Source organism: Protopterus annectens, chromosome 10.part0 (genome assembly GCF_019279795.1).
Source record: "Protopterus annectens isolate FY-2018-M chromosome 10.part0, PAN1.0, whole genome shotgun sequence".
NCBI classification, from domain to species: Eukaryota; Metazoa; Chordata; order Ceratodontiformes; family Protopteridae; genus Protopterus; species Protopterus annectens.
The window spans coordinates 793,764,366-793,784,637 of NC_056744.1; the positions used below are offsets into that span (position 1 = coordinate 793,764,366).

General features: G+C 43.2%; 1 protein-coding gene across 4 annotated transcripts in view; it reads left to right on the forward strand.

Moving 5' to 3' along the window:
- AGL (amylo-alpha-1, 6-glucosidase, 4-alpha-glucanotransferase) overlaps positions 1-20,272 on the forward strand; it is a 1,248,201-nt gene that overhangs the window by 552,191 nt on the left and 675,738 nt on the right. For all 4 annotated transcript variants that reach the window (XM_044085615.1, XM_044085617.1, XM_044085614.1 and 1 more), the window contains exon 12: positions 17,453-17,640. In XM_044085615.1, the coding sequence (XP_043941550.1) occupies positions 17,453-17,640 (188 nt within the window). The remainder of the gene's footprint in view (positions 1-17,452; positions 17,641-20,272) is intronic.

Sequence of the window (20,272 nt, forward strand, 5' to 3'; positions counted from 1 at the left end):
CCGCAGTCGGCCTGAATTCCAAAGTCCTGGTCTGGCGTCGGTTGCTGTCGCCTCTTCCCTGACGTCAGTGCGCCAGGGGTATATAAGATGCAGCCGACACCATTTTCTTCAGTCTTTCTTGCCGCGCGGTGCTCGAAGCAAAAGCAGTTCGCAAGTGCCGATTCGGCCGACTCCTGAGATTTTCAAATTTGAATTTCAGATCCGAAGTCTTCAATAAAGCTAAGTACCCCGTTGGGGAAACTTTTCTTGCTCCAGACCGATGTCAATAAAAGTTAACAATTGTATTTCTTGAAGGAAGCAAATACCTCATAAGGATTTTCATTCTTACTGTATTCCTTGCCTAGGCCCTGACCGCGACGCTGCTAGTTGTCAGTTTTGTGCTAGATTCAACCAACGCACTATTAAGCGTCTGTTCGATTTTGCTTTACATTATTTTGGCCGAAGGTTTAACTATATAATGCCATCGGAACAACTGACCGGAATTCATAAAAAGCGCAAAGACAAAGAAAAGGACAGACATCCGAGGTCCAAAACCGACGACAAAGCCTCTTCTAGGGCAGTCGCCGGTTCTCAGGCGCTTTCGCAGCCCCTGACACCCGCTACCTCAGAGCCACAGGCCGACTCCGACTCCCACGTGGAGACAACTAGGCCTCTGGAAACTCAAGGTATTGGGCCTATGGAAACTATTCCCTCAGATGTGTTCGGTGCCACTGAGCAGGCATCGGCGTCTGAGGGTGTTTTCAGACCTACACAGTTTACTATCAAGACCACTTCAACAGCCAAGACAAAGTCTAAAACACCTTTAAAGACCAAGAAACAAGTACAGCATTCTCCTGGACAGTCATCCATGCCTAAGAAACAGATGCTTAAAATGGCCGAGGACCTAATTACTTTGATCATGTGTTCCCATCTCCCTCCTGATAAAAGGCCTAGGCAAGACACTGACTATGACTAATATATAGATAGTATAGTTTTATTTAAAATGATTTCATTCACTATACATTTTCTACATTTATATTTATTTTTGTGTCATTTTGTTTTATTTATTATGAATTTTATTTTCATTTACATTTTTATTTTTATGATTATATTTACAACATTTGAAACTAGTTATAATTGATTTGATGTCATTTCCTGTATTGTTTTGTATACAAGGAACTTGGGTAACTGTGTATTTGTTTCTGAAGAAGTTCACGTATTAAAATTGGTGAATGAAAGTGCTAAACAGTTGGTTTCTCTTTTGGTTTCCTGGCTACTACACCAGTTTCAGTTTTGATTGACTGACTATGACTCCTCTGACCAGGTTTCTATTTCTTCTGATTACTCTTCAGAACAGGGATATTCGCTTCCTCCCTGTGAGGACTCTGATGCTGAAGAATCTATCCCTTCAGCTTCTCCTCCTGAGGACTACTCTTTTGGGGAAACCCTGCATACCATGAGGGAGCATTTCCATTGTGAGAGCCAGGATTATTCAGAATCCAAGAAAAGGCTCGAGATTTTCTTTTATTGCCTCTGCACAGGCCTCTTGCTATCCCTCCTGTGCTAGATATTGTTGATGTATTTTCTGAATCCAGTTTGTCTCCTGATTCCTTACACCCTGCACCAGTTAAGCCAGATAGGTATTACAGGGTTCCAGATTCGCATAAATTTCTTTATAAAAACCCTGCTGCTGATCCAGAAACAATTTCTCAGGGTCCCAAAGGGGGTCAAGGCTTCCACTGCAAAAAACCCTGTTCCTTCTGATAGGGATTCTAGAGCACTGGACGTATGGGGGAAAAAAGTTTACACCTTTGCTACGTTAGCTGTAAGGGCTTTAAACTTCCAATTTCACATGCTTAAATATCAGCAATACCTAATGTCTCTGCTAAAACAGAAAATGCTGACAAGCTCTGAATGTCCAGAAAACAAGGAAATGCAAGATTTATTGCATGCAGCTGAACAAGTGGGAAAGTATACTTTGCAATGTGGTTTTGATTCATTAGAGGCTTCTTGCAGAGCCGCAGTTACAGGTTCTGTCATTTGAAGGCATGCTTGGTTAAAAGAACAGAGTTTACCTGATCATGTTAAAGCAAAATTATCGGATGCTCCATTACCGCATGATACTTTATTTGGTGTTAAGGCAGAAGAGGTGTTAAAGAAAATGGAGGATAAAGCAAAATCAATGCAGACAGTAAAGGATTTCTTACAAGTTCAGCCACCCAGATTTAGCAGGAACTGACCTTCTAAAAATTGGTCCTTTCCGGTGTCAGACAGGCCACAAAGAGGCAGATTTCAGCCCCAAGGCTCATACAGACCTAAGCAATGGGGTGCTTCAGCCCCCAAAGGTGGAGAAGATAAATCACAACCGTTTAGGAAACAGTCTCAGTGACTTTCCACTGCCAGTGCCAGCCACTTACCTTTTGGCAGCACCCTTAGGGGGAAAATTAGCACTTTTCTCACAAAATTGGCACATGATCACCCAGGACAAATGGGTACTAAACATTATTTCTCAGGGCTACAGGTTCCACTTCCACACCCTCCCAAGGGTAAAAGGTATGCCAGACCTGCCACACAATCAATGGGCAGAGGCACAAAAGCAAATTTCTGCTCTCATGGACATGAGGGCAATTCAAAAAGTACCGCAGCAAGAGCAGGGGCAAGGATTTTACTCAAGACTTTTCTTGGTACCCAGAAAGGACAAAGCCTGGAGACCAATACTGGACCTGTCTACTCTAAATATTTTCCTGGACATTCCAAAATTCAAAATGTTGACACTGCAGCAACTTCTACCCATGCTGGGCAAGAAGGCTTGGCTCGTTACTTTGGACCTCAAAGAGGCATACCTGCATGTCCCAATCAGACCATCTTGCAGAAGATACCTCAGATTCATAGCTGGCTCAATGCATTACCAATTCTCTGCACTGCCCTTTGGCTTATCTACTGCGCCCAGGGTCTTCACAAAATGCCTGGCACCAGTAATTGCATTTTGCAGACAAAAAGGAATTCAAATATATCCCTACTTGGACGACTGCCTAATTCAAGCAGAGAGCAAGGACATTCTACTACAGCATCTGGCGTTTATAAAAAGATTGCTAATTTGCCTAGGGTACACAGTAAACAAAAATAAATCAAAACTAGTGCCTTCTCAAGAGACAATATTCCTGCGTGCAAGCTTAAATACAACTGCCCAGGTGGCTTATCTCACACCAGACAAACAAAGGAAGCTGACTCATTACTTCCAAATGATGGCAACAAAGACACAGCTGCTTGCAAGAAAAATTCTGCAGGCTTTGGGCTTCATGGCATCCTGCATTCTGCTAATTCCATGTGCAAGACTGCATATGAGGAAGCTACAATGGTATCTAAAAAGTGTTTGGACTCAACATTGCCACAGCCTGGAGACAGTAATCACTATCATTCCCTGCCTGCAACAAGAGTTTCGATAGTGGGCACTGGCCTGTCACCACAACAAGGGACAGCCTTTCACTTTACCCACAGCCAGGCAGACACTAACAACAGATGCATCGGACTATGCCTGGGGGGCACACATGGCGGGAAAATGTATTCAGGGCATGTGGCCTGCAGACCAAATGCATCTTCATATCCATCAAAAAGAGATGCTAGCTGTACAGAATGCCCTGACAGCCTTCAAGGATCTACTTCAGCCAGGACAACTTTTACTAAAGACGGACAATACTACAGTCATGTGGTACATAAACAAGCAAGGGGGCACACATTCCTACCCTCTCTGCAGGCAAGCCATGACCTTGTGGAACACAGCATTGGCCTACCAAGTACATATACAGGCACAATTCCTGCCAGGAAAGAAAAATACTCTGGCAGACGAGCTAAGCAGAAACCTCATGGACCCTCACGAGTGGAAACTAGATCCACAAATCTTCAGCATGATAAGAAGGAAATGGGGATGCCCAGACATAGATCTGTTTGCCTCCCCTCACAACTGCCAACTACAGAGATTCTGCACAAGGACTTACCACACTCAAGCATGGAAGGTGGATGCTCTATCATTCAGCTGGAAAGCTCTGACAGTTTGCCTTTCCTCCACTGCCTCTCCTCCCCAAGTTACTCCTAAAGGTCAGACAAGAGAAGCCAAAAATGATTCTCATTGCCCCAGACTGGCCACACCAGCACTGGTACCCAATCCTAAAGAACTTGTCTCAAGGTCCAGCCTGGACTTTACCTCAAATTCCTCATCTTCTGACCCAACAAAACAATCAGATCCTACACAGCCAACTCAGAACCTTAAATCTGGCTGCATGGCGAATAATATAACCACTCAGAATATACCTCTCTCTAAAGCAGTTATGGATGTCATTTTGGAAGCCAGAAGGCCCAGCACAAGAAAATCTTATGCAGAAAAATGGAAGAGATTCTGTGCTTGGAACCAGGCACAAGGACTTGAACCGCTTGTTCCAAATATTCCTCAGATTTTACAATACCTAACTGAGATGTTGGACAAAGGCCTATCCTTCTCATCAGTTAAGATCCATGCCTCTGCCATTTCAGCTCATTACAATACGGAACCTCCTATTTTTTCACATTCACTGCTAAGACGGTACCTCAGAGGGGCCAAAAACATAAGACCCCCAAGGAGAGCGCCGCTACCTGCATGGGACCTCAACTTTGTCTTGGAAAAGCTCACACTGCCTCCTTTTGAGCCAGCCAATACAGCTGAGATAAAATTTTTATCATGGAAAACTGCTCTGCTCCTAGCAATAATTTCAGCAAGAAGAGTCTCAGAGTTACAGGCATTAATGGCAGTGGAATCTTTTATCATTTTCCATCAGGACAAACCCAACATTTATGCCAAAGGTAGTTTCCTGTGTGGCTCTTAACCAAACTGGAGACTCCCACATCTTCCTTCCAGAAGAGGAGAGCTGGCCACTGAGTCCTGCCTCTCTCTCTCTCTCCCTGTCCTTTATGCCCCCCCCCCCGGACCTTGCCTGATGGTTCTTCTATGCTTGATCCAGTTGGCCCATTCATTATAGCTGTTTTGGAGCCAAGTGCTCCTAGGATAGGCAAGAGTCCTATGGTCCATTTGTTTCTGTCCAGGAGTCTCCATCAACCCTCTGCTGTCCAGGTTGCTGGTCTTAGGGGGGTGTTAGCCTACATTCTCTCTTAGGAAGCACCCTGTACCCCTTTGACAGCTCCTCTGAGCCCCACAGTTGCTACTTCCTGAGGGGAAGCATGCCTCCGCATACCAGTTTCCTATTGTCGGAATAGTCTGAATGCATTTTACAAGGCAGGCTTTGTAAGCTAGGTACTTCTCTAGATGAACACCTAGATGTTGTCCTATTCATCTGTTGCAGGTCTTTACATGCGTGAGTATCTCTGCCAGTGGCTCCCTGACGTCGGCCAGTATGCAAAAGCTTTTTACTACTGTAAGGTACTTGGTACACTGCACATAGGCCGCAGTCAAACGTCGGCCATCAGCCATAAAGGTGAAGTACACACGTACCATCATCAGAACTTCTTTGTTGCCAGTATGAACACTTACCTCGTACTTCGGTCTGATTGCTTCATGTCATTTGCGGTTTTCAGCATTTTCAGATAAGTGCCCTGTTGGGGATTTATTACTTTTGCTTTTTTCTACTGTTTGTTACTTAGGGTTAATATCATCCAAAAAAGGCAAATGCTAGTGTGGAAGATAAATTCCACATAAAGACCGCCATCTTTTGTGTTTGTTCTGCCTAAGGCCTACCTACAACCACAAAACCTGTTCTATCTGTCAGACCTTTGTGCCAAAAATATTGAGTAGCTTTTCCTCTTTAGAAATTTACTTGGAAAATCAGTGCTTAAAGTTGCTAGCTAAAAGTGCGCTGGAGGGACCCTCAAGGCTGGAGGTCAGGCCGGTTGGGAAGCGGAAGGCCAAAAAGTTGAGGCCTGAATCTTCTGCTTTGTCTTGTTCAGATGCCTCTGTTGAGACTGATAAGAGCCCAGAGACACATACAGTCATCAATACTGTTACTCAGGCCAGGCCCTTTATTGAGGCTGCCTTAAAATAGACTGCTGGCAGGCCCTCAGAGGTATTGCAGGCATCTGGGTCAGATGCACAAGGGAAACTGAGGCTCATGATTTCTGAAGACCTGAAGGGGATACCTCAGATCCTGGTGCAGGAGGAAGTAGATTCCAATATTATTGAATGTAGCCCTATGTGGGGTCCCCTACCCTTCATAGGGCTGATCTGCCCAGCAAAAAGAAGCAGAAAACTAAACATTTGTCTCCTCCAGAAGATCCTCAAAGGGATTGGCAGCAGTTTTACCCAAGGCGTTTTCAAGGCTTTCTTGGCTGTCAAGCCAACCTCAGGTTTTTTAGACACTTTCCCCTCTTGAAGTGCATCTCCACATAAGAGTTAGGGATGAAGCATCATCAGAAGAGGAAGTGACTTCAGAAGAGGACTCTTTAGATTACTCCACTTGGATACTTTCACCCTTGCGTTATGCTTCCCCAGAGGAGGATTCCAGCTGGACTGAATCGCCAGTGGAAGAAATATCCTTTGGAGAGACACTGGTTAAAATGAGGAAACATTTCAAATGGGATAGCACCCAGATGTCTGAGGTACAAAAGAGATATTATGACCTTCTGCAGGAGGAATCCCCCAGCCCATCAGCTGTTCCTCCTGTACTTCCTGCCTTCCTAGATACATTTGCTGCTGTATCCCAGGTTCCAGACTGACAACCTCCTGCCCCTAAGAAGCCTAAGCGATGTTACAAAGTGCCAGAAAACTGCAAATTCCTGTTCAGGTGTCCTTCAGTAGATACATCAGCTATTTCTTTGGCTTCAGACAAACCCTCAAGGTTACTCCCTTCCACCTCCTTGCTCCCTTCTGACAAGGATAGCAGTACCTTAAAAAGGTTGGGCAAAAGTGAACACATTAGCTTTTAGGGCAGTCAACTGTCAAACATATATGACCGGGTATGCTTTAGAGCTTATAGCTCAGCTTTCCCAGGTTATCTCTGAATTCCCAGATTCGGAAGATAAGGCTTTGGCATTGTTCTTGCTCAACTCCTCTTCTTATGTAGCACAACACTCCATCAAATGCAGCTCTCATGCTGCAGAGGCCTCTGCTAGGACAGCTACATGTGGTTCTGTCCTAAGGAGATTTTTTTGGTTAAGACTTCAACCCTTACCAGATAACGTCAAAAGCAAGCTGCTGGATGCTCCCTTGTACAATTTTGCATTGTTTGGCCCCGCAGTTGCAAACTTAATATAAGGCACTGTAGGAAAAGGATAGAGTTACAAGAATAAAGGCATATTCTTGTTTCTGCAGTGCCAAAGTTTAAAAAAAAAACTACCCTACAAGACCAGGTTTTGTACGCAGACACTCTCGTCATCCTCCACCTAAAATTAAAAAGGGGGTAGGAGGCCTCAACAACCTAGGTTTCCTCCAGCTACTTGGTCTCAGAAGCCGCCGTTTCAGGATAAACCCGGTAATCTCTGACTGTCCAGCCTGCACTCTTGCCTCTCTTTCCCAGTGCCTCTCTCTGTTCCTGCCAGCCTGTGAAGACATAACCCAAGACTCTTGGGTCCTATCAGTCATTCAAGAAGATTACTTCTTGGCATGGAATTCTATCCCTTCTTTCAGGGGCATCCCTCCCTCTTCTTGGGAACAAATTCTTCTTTTTCAAAACATTCTAAAAGATCACCTTTTATCACCTTTTCATCTAAAAGGAAGAGGGTTTTATTGAAGAAAGTTTCTCATCCCCAGGAAGGTTGGTCCTTGGAGGACCATACTGGACCTTTCCCATCTCAACACCTTCCTCAAAATATCCACCTTCCATATGTTAACCCTTCAAATTTTGTTTTCCCTGATTCTTCCACAAGCCTTTCTGGCCTTATTGGATATGAAGAATGCACATCTCCACATCCTCTATTCATCCCAAATGCAGGAAATTCTTGCATTTTTCTGTTGGCTCCTGGTATTTTCAGTTTTCAGCCTTGCTCTTTGGAGTCTCTACTGCTTCAAGGGTATTCATAAAATGCCTGGCCCCAGTGATTACCCACTGCAGGCTTCAGGGCATCAACGTCTTCCCCTACCCGGAAGACCTGCTTTTTCAGGCAGCTTCAGCGGATTCTCTGTAGGAAAATCGCCACTTTGCAATTGCCATTTTGCAAAGTTTGGGCTTCACCATATAAACTACAAGAAATCAGTCCTCCCCAATCACATTTTCCTGGGGTGCAGGATAAGGACAGATCTGATGAGAGCATTCCTTCTGCCTCAGAAGGTTCAAGAACTCGCTTCCTACTTTAAAAACCTTCTAACTCTCTTTACCAGCCATGGAGTTCCTCAAGGTATTGGGCTTCATGTCATTCACCATACCAGTGGTACGTCTAGCTGAACTTCACATGTGGAAATTACAGTGGTTCCTAAAATCAGTTCGGAGCTAGCATGCCCATCTGCTGGACTTCCAGTTCCTCTCATTCCCTGCTTGAAGAAGGAACTACTTAGGGGTATACAACAAATGTCTCTCAACTCCGGACTCCCCTTGCATCCTCTGCCACCTGTCCAAGAGCTGTTCACAGGTGGTGCGGATGTGGCTGGTGATCAGCTTACAGAATTTTAAAAGCACAAGGGACCTTATCCGTCTCTCAAAGATAGGAACATGTCAATGTGAGGGAGATGAGAGCTTTAATTCTGGTCATTCAGGCCTTCTATTGACTTTTCAACCCAGGAACTTTAAAGCTGTTCACAGACAAAATGATTGTCCTTTAGTATGTGAACAAGCAGGGGGTAAAGAACCAAATCCTACCTCCTATGCAGGCTAACACTCCAAGCTTGGGAGGTGGTGGGTCAATTCTATGTGACCTTGCCAACAGTTTACATTCCATCCAGTCAAAATTTTGTGGCAGACCTTCTGAGCAGACCATTGACACAGTCCCATGAATGGATGCTTCAAAGTGGTGTGTTTTTGGACATTGTCCACCACTGGGGGCATTCTGCAAATAGATTTATTTGCCTCCCTCCTGAGCAGACAACTTCCATAGTTTTGAGCCAGAGTTCCACACCCTTTCATCCTCTTGGAAAAGGATGGTTCTGTATGCATCCCCCCCAATAATCCCAAAAAGTCCTGCTGAAAATCGTGTTGGTGACGCCATTTTGGCCAAGGCAGCATTGGTTCCCTCTTCTCCTGCATTTAGCCAAGGGCAGTCACCACAATTTGCCTCACAAGATGGACCTTCTGACACAACACAAAGCAACCCTCATCCATCCCCACCTGTCAACCCTGCAGTTGACTCTGGGTGATAGGGCCTTACTTCCTTTCAGACACCTGTTCTCTGAGGATGTGCTTAGGGTCCTGCAGGTGGCCAGAAAACCCAATACTAGAAAATCTTATTTATCCAAATGGAAAAGATTTTCATTTTTGTATCTGTCAAGTAAACTAGACCCACTATCAGTGGAAATTCCGTTGGCTCTATCCTATTTGTGTGAATTGCTCAACTCAGGCTTGGCTTATTCTTCAGTGAAAGCACATCTGTCAGTCATCTCTGGCTTCTAGGTTTGAGGCTAAACAACGTCTTAGAGGTGTCCTTCACATTAGGCCTCCCAGAAAGCCTGTTTACCCCCCTCCCTGGAACCTAAATTTTGCTCTGGAGAAGTTAATTCTCCCTGCTTTGAGTGAGCATATTTTGCCTCCCTACAACATTGTTCCTGGAAAACTGTCTTGCTGTTAGCTTTGACTTCAGCCAGATGAGTGTCTGAGCTCCCAGCTCTTATGGCTTCATCCCCTTTTTTGGTTTTCCATAAAGACAGGGTGTTCCTGCGGACCAACCCTTCTGTTATGGCTAAGGTAGTTAACAAGTTGCCATTCGACTTAATATCAGAGCTTTGGCCGGCTAACATCTACCTGGAATCAGCTGGACGTATACGTGAATTTAAGTACACTTTTATCTGTTGTTTTGTATATAGTACTGTATTTAATTTATTTGTGTTTTTCACTGAATATTAACTCAACTGAAGTTGTGGCTCTCTCTCTACAGAGCACTTTTTGAATTTCTGTGTAGCCATTGATAGCAGTGGGGGGTAGTTTTCAGCTCATCACTGACAATCCTGTCTTTCCTTATGTAAGTGGTACATTTTGAGTTATCTCTGCTTAATATCAGAGCTTTGGCCGGCTAACATCTACCTGAAATCAGCTGGACGTACAAGTGAATTTAAGTACACTTTTATCTGCTCTTTTGCATATAGTACTGTATTTAATTTATATATTTGTATTTTTCACTGAATATTAACTCAGCTGAAGTCGTGGCTGTCTCTCTACAGTTAGTTCCCCACCCACCCTCCCTGTTCTTGTTTTGGTATTAATGTTGGTGGCTTTGAAATTGCTTTCTTGTAGATTTGTATTTGGATACTCCTTCTGGGCCCATCTCATTTGCTCACTTAACTGAGTGCAGTGAGATCATATTCTGATTTCAGGCACTCCTACTGTGTATAGAGAGAGCATTTGGGAAGGACAACCCCTGTAGCCTCTTAATCCTGCTCTGTTCCTTCCCTCAAAAAAAAAAAATATATATATATCTTATTCATCTGCTCTTACTATAACTGTCTTAGTTGCTCTTCTGCGTGCTATCTATTCAGTCGCTCTTACTCTGCACTTATTACTGCTTGTTAGTAGCCTTCTAATTTACTGCCTTCTGCACTTGTTTTTAGTCATTTGTTAATTTAATTGCATTTATTTGAACTGCATTTGCCGTAGTCTTGCTACACGCTCGGGTGTGCTGGCCTGCACTACAGTTTGAATTGTATTTGAATTTGAAAACAGCACTGGCAAAAAATACACATAAATACACAAATCATACTCGAAGGCTCTTATTAAAAACCCGCAAAAGCATCAGAGACCCCAAAGCAGACACCCAAACAACCTGCACTTCCCGTCACAAACCAGACAACACATAAAACACAAAGTCAGTGTGTCGCACAATCACAGCACTTAAGGCGAAATAACACACCTAACACACTAGTAATAGGTTACTCTATAGTCAGGCACACTGACGTCCCACTCACTAGGCTGGACAAGCAGAAGGTTACTGTTAGCTGTCTGTCGGGAGCCAGAATCCGCCACATAACACAAGCACTCAGGTCACTCCAGAACAAGTATAAATATGACTCTGTCATTGTTCATGTTGGTGTGAATGACCTGAGATGTACCTCCTTGGACTACATGAAAAGAGACATGGAAGAGCTCTCTGATCATGTAGCCCAGGCTGGTATGACCCTGACTCTGAGTAGCATACTACCCTCACCAAGAATGATATCTCAGTATAAAGAAAAAATGAGCAATTTCAACAATTGACTAAGCTTCTGGTGTCATTCAAAGGGAATCCAGTGTCTGTCAGCCTGGACTACATGCTCGACAAGCCACATTGCTTCGCAAGAGATGGCTTGCACCTGTCACCCCTAGGCTTTCGAATACTGGCCAAGGCTCTTGCTGCCCCCATAGTGCCTTTTTAGGCAAGGCCCAAAAGTCAAACCCACCTCCGTAAACAGCACAAATAACAAAAAACTGAGGGTTATGCTACTCAATGCCAGGAGTTTAAATCTCAAAATACACGCGCTCAAAACACTCCTCGGTATGGAGAACGTTGACATCTGTGCAGTAACTGAAACCTGGTTCAAGGTTCCAGAGAGCACCCCAGCACTACCGGGCTACAACTCATACCACACGTTTCGGCCACAGAACACGGACCGAAACACAAAAGGAGGGGGTGTATCCATATTCATCAAGGATACCTACACCTCCAGGTTAGTGGCGCAGCCTGATACCTCTGAGTTCATCCATGTGCAACTAACATCGGGCATATCTGCAATGCAAATTGTGGCCTGCTACAGATCACCCTCCTTGACCCAGGACCACCACTCCACCTTTCTGGAGACACTGGAAAACATGAAGGTCCTACCAAACACCCTGATATTGGGTGATTTCAATTACCCTACCATTCACTTAGAAAACTACACGAGTACAAATTCCCAGGTCCAGCGCTTCCTGGAATTCATCAACTCAAATGCCCTGGATCAGCTGGTAAACTCCCCTACCAGAGGTGAAAACATATTGGACCTGGTCATCACCAACATGGGCGACAGGTGTTTCACACTGGAGATCAACCCGTCACTGGTTAGATCAGACCGTAAACTAATCACTCTGGATGTACACACCCCACCACCACCCCCAACTAAGGAAACCACAGTAAAAAAACTTTTCCAAAGCAAACTTCACCTTACTTAAGACAGAGGTGGTAAGTTTCACAGCCCTCACGCTAAAGGATAACGCTTCCCAAGATGCAGAAACCTTTACAAATGCACTCTGAACACCTACAAGGATGCATGGATAATGCCGTCCCTAGCAAAACCAAGACTCACTCATCTAAGAGAAGGAAACCAGTTTGGTGGACCCCTGCAATAAACAGGCTATACAATAGAAGGAGGAAACTAGTTCAGAAAAAAAGCAAATCCCAAGAAGGAAAGACATCCCTGATCAGTATCAGTAAGAAACTGAGGTCCCTCATGAAATCATCCTTCGAAAGAAAAATTGCCAGGGATTCAAAAGATATAACCACAAAGCCTTCTTTAGCTATGTTAAGAATTTAAGTGGCAACTCGCAGATATGCACTGAACTAGTGCAAAATAGCACAAAATATACTAGACCTGCTGATATTGCCAATATCCTGGCAGATGGATTCAGTGCAAACTTCACCCCCCTCTCATCTCCAAAAGGGCCCACAACAATACCGGAAAAGTGTAGTGTCCCAAAAATCACAGACGCACAGGTGAAAACAGCCCTTTCAAAAGCCAAAAACACAGCGTCAGTGGGACCAGATGGTGTCCCAGGCTGTGTTTTGCACGAACTACAGAACAAACTAACCCCTCACCTAAACGCATTGTTCAACCTCAGCCTCTCCACAGGCTATGTGCCCATAGAATGGCGCACAGCAACAGTTGTTTCTCTCCACAAAGGAAGGGCCACAGCTGACCCTGGTAACTATCTCCCCATACGCCTGACTAGCCTGATCTGAAAGGCTATGGAGCGCATAATCATGAAACTCGTTAGCAAAGACATTGGGAACCTCCAAACACTTGCCCCAACCCAGTTTGCCTTTGTTAAGGGCAGATCATGCCTACTAAAGCTGGTGAACTTCTTCGAGACAGTCACCAAGGCCATAGATGAGGGAAAGGTGGTTCACACAGCCTACCTTGACTTCGCCAAGGCTTTTGACCCCATTCCCCACTTGGGTATTACAGAAAAACTCCCCAGCCTGAACATAAACCCCTACGTCACGAGATGGGTTGCCAACTGGCTTACAGACAGAACTCACACGGTAAGAATAGCAGGCTCCAGGTCCGACTCTAAACCAGTCACAAGTGGTGTCCCGCAAGGCTCAGTCCTGGGACCCCTACCGTTTGGCATATACTTCTCAGAAGTACAGGCAAACACAGGAGGACTATGGCTAACCAAGTTTGCCGATGACTGCAAACTGGGAGCCATAATTGACTCTCCGGCTGACACGGACATCCTCCAAAAGGGCCTTACTGAGATGGACACCTGGTGTCAGTCATGGCTTCAGCTAAATGCCAAAAAATGCATAGTCATCCCGTTTGAGGAAAAACAAAACACCCACAAATTACCACATAGTTGGCAGCCCCCTTAATACAGAAGGCGTAATAAGAGATATGGGGACTCGGGTAGATCGTAATCTCTCCTTTGACAATCATATTGCCAAAGTAGCAAGGAAATCCTTCTATGTGGCCCATCTAATTACTAAAGAGTTTGCATCTAGAAATAAAGAGGTTATAGTGCCTCTCTGCTCGTCACCCATTAGACCCATCATAGAGTACAATGCCCCATTTGGGATGTACCTCACAAGACACTTCCAACAGCTGGAAAGACCACAAAAGCACCTCACCAAGAGGATTACTGGTCTCAAACATATGCCCTTTGCAGCCCAACTGAAAAAACTCCAGCTGTACTCAGTGGTGTATCTCTTACTCAGAGGTGTTCTCTGCCTGACTTACAAAGCCATGTCCAACTCAGAATTGATGGACATGCTCCAGCTAAAGAAATCCAAGTCACTGCAAGCCACGCGCTCTTGTGAGCTAAACCTCGCCACAACAATAAATAGAACATGCTGGAGGGATAGATTCCCATCACAGAGACTCCCCATGCTTTGGAACAAAATTCCAAATTACATCAGGCAGAGCCCCTCACTGACACTCTTCAAGAGAAACCTTGACGAGTGGATGGGTAACAGAAATTACACCCCTGGGATCACTTCATTGGCTCTGCTTGACAGAGGATCAGTTATTTAATCAATGGGGAGGTGAAAGCCAACACATTCTGGCTAGGCTTATAAATGCTCTCGGGCAGATAGCATAGTACCTACCTATGAACCAGTCCATTCACCTTCCCACCATCTTTCCTTCTCCAAAATTCTAGTGAGAAGATGATGTCCACCATAGATGTGCACAGAGAACTTAGCTTTAGCTTTGTCCAAATAAAGTCTATTAGGAAATTTGACCATCTTTCTGTTTCCTTTCACCCCAGGGCTCTGGGAATGCCAGTTTCCAAGCAAACTATTTCAAGTTGGATTTCTAAGGCAGTTTACCTTTTGCTATGCATTTCATGGTAAGACAGTCTCATCTTCAATCAAGGCACATTCTACTAGGGCTGTGGCCTCCTTTGGTGCCTTTTTCAAAGGTTTGGATATTCATTCTTGAAGCAGCTGCCTGGTCTTCTGTTCATACCTTCACTAAACACTACAAATTAGATGTCATCTTAAGGTATAGAGCTGGTTTTGCCAGAGCCATACTCCATGGCTTCCTAGAGAATTATTCGGCTCCATCCAATTCTCATTCCTCATGAGCTTTGGTATTCTCAGTCATGTAAAGATACTGCAACAGATGAATAGAAGGACATAGAGTAGCTGTGTAAAGTAGCAATAATGATAGAAGTCCTCTAAACTGTTGCAGTATTCTATCCCTCCCTCCTTCCCCCTGGTCTTTGTTTTTTTACCTTGGGTGTACATACCCTACTTCCTTAAGCTGGCGTTCCTCCTGGGGTATTCAGTTCTGAGGATGGTACATGCATACATCACCCTTATGACTGATGTACAGCTGTGGCCTACATGCAAAGTACCACATACCCTACAGTAGTAAAAGGCTTTTGTATACTGGCTGACGTAGTCACCTTTGTTGGAGATGCTCCATCATGTAAAGAATGCTGCAACAGTGAAGAAATGGACATCTATAGTTATGGTAAGATTTTACACAACTATTGTTTATCCCACCAGAGCCATCTCACTCCCATCCCCTCCCTCCAGCTCCTACAGGCACCTGAAATGCTGTACAAGTTTTGGTCACTTGAGACATAGTTATGGCTTTTTCCCTCTACATCACAGCTCTGGTATATTTGCCATATTTTTTGACCCTCCACAACCAAGGATGCTAACTGAACTTGATCAGTGTTAGGGTAGGCAGACATCCTGCCTTGACACCACTGTACTAAAATGTGACATGAAAGTGTAATGGACAATTTTGCATTATCTAGAATATCCCATGACCCATTGTTGCTATAGAAGTTGTGTATTCTGATCAATATTGTGGTGATGGGAGGTATTGCTAACTATGCCAGGAGAAGTAGGGCAATGCATTTTGTTACATATGCCAACATAGCCAGATGAAGTTTGGCAAAGAACTATGTTTGTGTCTTTCGGCTTTTCCTGGTTAGGGGTCGCCACAGCGGAACTCCCGTCTGCTAATGATTGGCAGTTGATTTTTACGTACCAGCTTGCCAGGCCTGACGCACAACCTTCAACAAAGGTACGCCCATTCACGCATGTCTCCACGCAGAAGACGCTCTAGCTGAGAATCGAACCGGACAGCGTCTTACTGTGAGGCGACAACACTACCAAAGAACTATGTCATTTGTATAAAGAATTGTATGTCATTTATACAAATGCTTGTGCTGAAAATGTATTTGTGAGGCTTGCTTATGTTGAAAATGCATCAATATTAGGTCCTGCTGGACAGAAAAGAAATATACACGCATGTAGTAACTGATTGTGTATTCATTGTAACTGTTGAAATGAATGTATTCTAAAAGAGAATACTGCAAGAGAAGAGGTTAATCTCAGTCCAGCTGCACCTAACTTTTAGAAAAATATTCTGAAATTAATTTGCTTTATGGGTAGGCCATAAAGATGTTATCCCACAGTTTTGAATGGAGTCAGAGGCAAAATGTCTGTGCCAGAGAATAGTTACTCTTGTAGGAAGAGTGCAAGGGTTTTATTGCTTTATAGCTTCCAGATGCTCCAACAGATCTTAGAAAAGCTGTAGGTATATGTGTATAATAACATGTCTGTGCTAAATCCTGACAGCCTATAGTAAAGGGGGTAGTTCAAGAAACGGAGTCAGGTGACCAGATATGATGTCATTCTGTAAACCAGCGTGGCAATAATAATTGGATATTAGTCAAAGAAGTCTCTCAGTCACATAGCAATCTGTTTTGGGAACCTAACTGACAAGACCACTCACCTACATCATCTTGCCTTGCTCTATTAAGTAAGTAGGAACAGTAATTCTGTAGATCAGTTAAGAAAATATATTGAGAATAGTTAAGTGTTGTGTAACTGTGTGAATTGTTCCAGCAGTGTTATTTTCAATATTTCCTGCGTGAAACTCTGGTGTTTATTGTAAATAGATATTCAGTATTTTCATGTTCTTTTATTATTTGTTATTAACTATATTTAAACCTTTCATTGTAGCTGGTCCTTTTAGAAAATATTAAAGCTTTGAGTGTACTTATATTTATTTGGTGATACTGTGGCCACTCCTGAAAGTCTTGCTGTTTGGTCAAACACTACCATTGGTATTAATATTAATTTCACTCAGTGTAATTGGATACCCTTTTAACAGCCTTAAAGTAATGAGCTGGTGGCAGTAAATCTACCTTATAGACTGGAAAAAAGGTGGTGTTGTGGTTAAATGTGTGCCAGCCTTTCCCAGGTGCGTGTGTTTGCATGTGTGTGTGTGTGTGTGTGTGTGTGTGTGTGTGTGTGTGTGTGTGTGTGTGTGTGTGTGAAAATCAAATCTGAGTGTTGTGTTAGCTACTTGTTTCAGGGACACAGAGCTCCTTAGTGGCCAGTGTGCATTCTTATTCGAGGCCTAGAGGCAGAGTGGAGTGTGTTCCCTATGTGCTCTTAAGGGAAATTGTGCTTGGTGCAGAGAGCTGCATCTGGAATTCTGGATGTATCTATTTCAATCCGTGAACATTCTCCACTAGTGCCTGTGGTGAGGAATGAAGCTCCTTGATCACTAGCCGAGAGAGGGGAATATCACAAGCATATGTCAGGTTTTTTTCTTGTACTAAAGAGTGTATCCTTATTACATCCTTAGTTTATTCACAGTGTCTCATTTGGAACAGTATGCTGACATTGATAATTGTGATTTTCCTTTTGTGTATAGGCTCTGATGTTTACCTAAGAAGGGAACTGATTTGCTGGGGAGACAGTGTCAAACTACGCTATGGGGAAAAGCCAGAAGACTGTCCTTACCTTTGGGAACATATGAAGAAATATACAGAAATCACAGCTAAATACTTCTGTGGAATGCGCCTTGATAATTGTCATTCAACCCCACTGCACGTGGCTGAGGTACAGTTGTGTATTGCCTTTCCCCCCATATATTAAAATTGACTAGTTACAGTGTTATGTTATAGTTCATGTTTCAGCTTATAAGTAGGTGTTATGATATAGTAAAAGTACTTCTTGTGGGCTTGAAGTACAAGGTATGGGGTGGTGCTTTTATAATCCAAGAAGGGTCATATAGTTATATTTCTCTTTCCTTGTCAAGCAAGCGCTTGGTCCTCTAAAGCCTTATTGGAATTGTTGTGGAGGTAGTTTGTAGTAAATTATACCTTTGATCCATATTAATTTCACTTTGCCTGGACCATAGTAATTGGTTAACAGTCTTTTGCCCTACTCCAGTAAACAATATAAATAATATAAAACTGCATTTGACTAGCTAGACGTCCATGGTCTTTGCACCTATTTCATAAATAAGTAATAAAAGAAAAAAAAAACAGAAACTGTGTTAATGTTGATATTTATCCATGTTTTACACTGAACAGCCAAATTACTTAAAAAAAAAAAAAAAAAAAAAAAAAGCTAGATCTTTGTAAATTGCACCGTAGCATGTTTTATTGTGATTATCCAATAAGTTTTGACTTAAAAATCTGTTTAGTATTGATGTTGATGCTTAAATAGCCTCACAATGTCATGCACTAGCCAGTCATATTTCTGTTTTTTCCTTGCCAGCATATAATGTAGTAGGTTTTCAATTTCTTTATTTATGTTTTGTTTTTAATCCTAAAAATAGCATAATTTGTGTGGAGCCAAGGATTAATAGAGTCTTTCTAGATGTTTCTGAAGCTTAGCCATATATACTGTTATATTATGTAATCTAAACATTTTTCATTTATAAGCATTGTAATTTGCATATGATATCTAGTTATTTAGGGGAAAATGTGAATAATAGCTGTGTTTCAGGCTTCACAAACATTGTGATATGTACCTTCATTTCTTTTGCTACTATTTATTCAACACTGGTTTGATTCTGTCATTTTTATCTACCCCTCAGCCTTATTTTGAGCAGCTTTCTCAAATGGGTGCAATGTTTGGTACTTTTTCCCTTATTTTTACTTAACCTTTCTCAGTGACCATTGGGCTAACCCCCCCCCCCAACATGCCCTCATATAGCCATATAGCCCATTCCTTCACCCCAAAGGTAAGAGCCCTGCAGACCAGTTGTCCCTCTCCCCCAGAGCTAGGCAGCAGAGAAAAGAGCTGGAACCTATTTGGGCTTTGGGTTCCTATCAGCACTGCATATGTCCTGTACTACCCCAGGGTATGGGCTGAAATAGAAATGCCTGTAAGGGCATTTCTTTCATATCCATGAGTGATGTGATGTAATCTCAACACTACCCTGCTCCTTTTGAAGAGTGCTTCTGCATGACTTCTGATCTCTGTAATGGGTTCTAACATGGGAATGAGAGTCCTTTCAGAAGAGAGGTGAGCCTGCAAAATTACATCACTCCTCCCTTCATCCCACCAGCTTCAGAAGGCACCAGAGCCATTATTCAAACTCTTTTGTTTTCACCTGAGTTGTAATCCACACTCTCTGTACACCATCAGATCTGGCCAACATTTGGCTACTTCGTTTTGGATCTGTCTTGTATGGCTGTTTTAAAAGTCACAGACTCCTACACTGCCTCCTTTGACCCACGTTTGCCATCTTTCTGTGTAAGTTAAGGGGTGTGCATGCCCTCGAAAACTCCAGTTGTTCTTTGTGTGGATCACTTTTGCTGTAGAATTCTGTATATATGGGAGCTAGATGATGTCCTTCTATTCCTCTGTTGCAGTATTCTTGTGGGATTTGGATTTTTTTTTCAGGAAATCCCACAAGAAGAATACTGCAACATGGAAGAGAAGGACATCTATGGTTATGATAAGATTTTGCACGACTATTCTTTCTTTGTGTGGATCACTTTTGCTGTAGAATTCCATATATATGGGAGCTAGTTGCAAGTCTGTGTCTGCTAAAGTAGACAGATGCACAGAGTTGTACAGACATATTAACTGAAGTACTTTTGCCCAGTGGCTGGTGAAACTGGGGGGCGTCTCTTTAGCTCCCACTGCTGAGCCCACTGATTAATTGAAAAAGGAGAACCTCTTCTACTAAGCACTCAGACTTCTTTGGAGGAAGAAGGTTAGTATACATACTACTTGTATTCCTCATTGGGATATGGCCCAAATGATGAGAAAAGTACAGGATCTGCACTGGAGGTTGTGTGTTTTGTGCAAACATTCTCCTTTGTGAGAAGTCTTATGTGGGAGATGTAAGAGTTGTCAAATACAAAAAGGAAATACTTCAACTTGGGCTCAGAAGAAGTGAAACCTACATCAGTTTCTTTGGTCTGTGAGGATGCATTTTTTGGTAGTTTCATTAGAAGCAGATTCTTAACTTCCAGCTTTTGTGAAACCTTTCAGATTCTACTAGGTCCAGCAGGCCTTTCAATACCAGTGCAAGAACCCCAATGTGGATCCTAAAGTTATCTCCTTGGCTGTGATAAAGAGTGCTGTGGTAGTTCTAGGCCACACTACTGTACTCTGTGATAGAGAGAGCAGAGTTCTAAACATATTTGGAGAAAAAGGGGTATATGTTGACCACTCTGACCTGATAGTTGCACATGATTAGATACAGCCTATAGATGTTCCAGTAGTATGA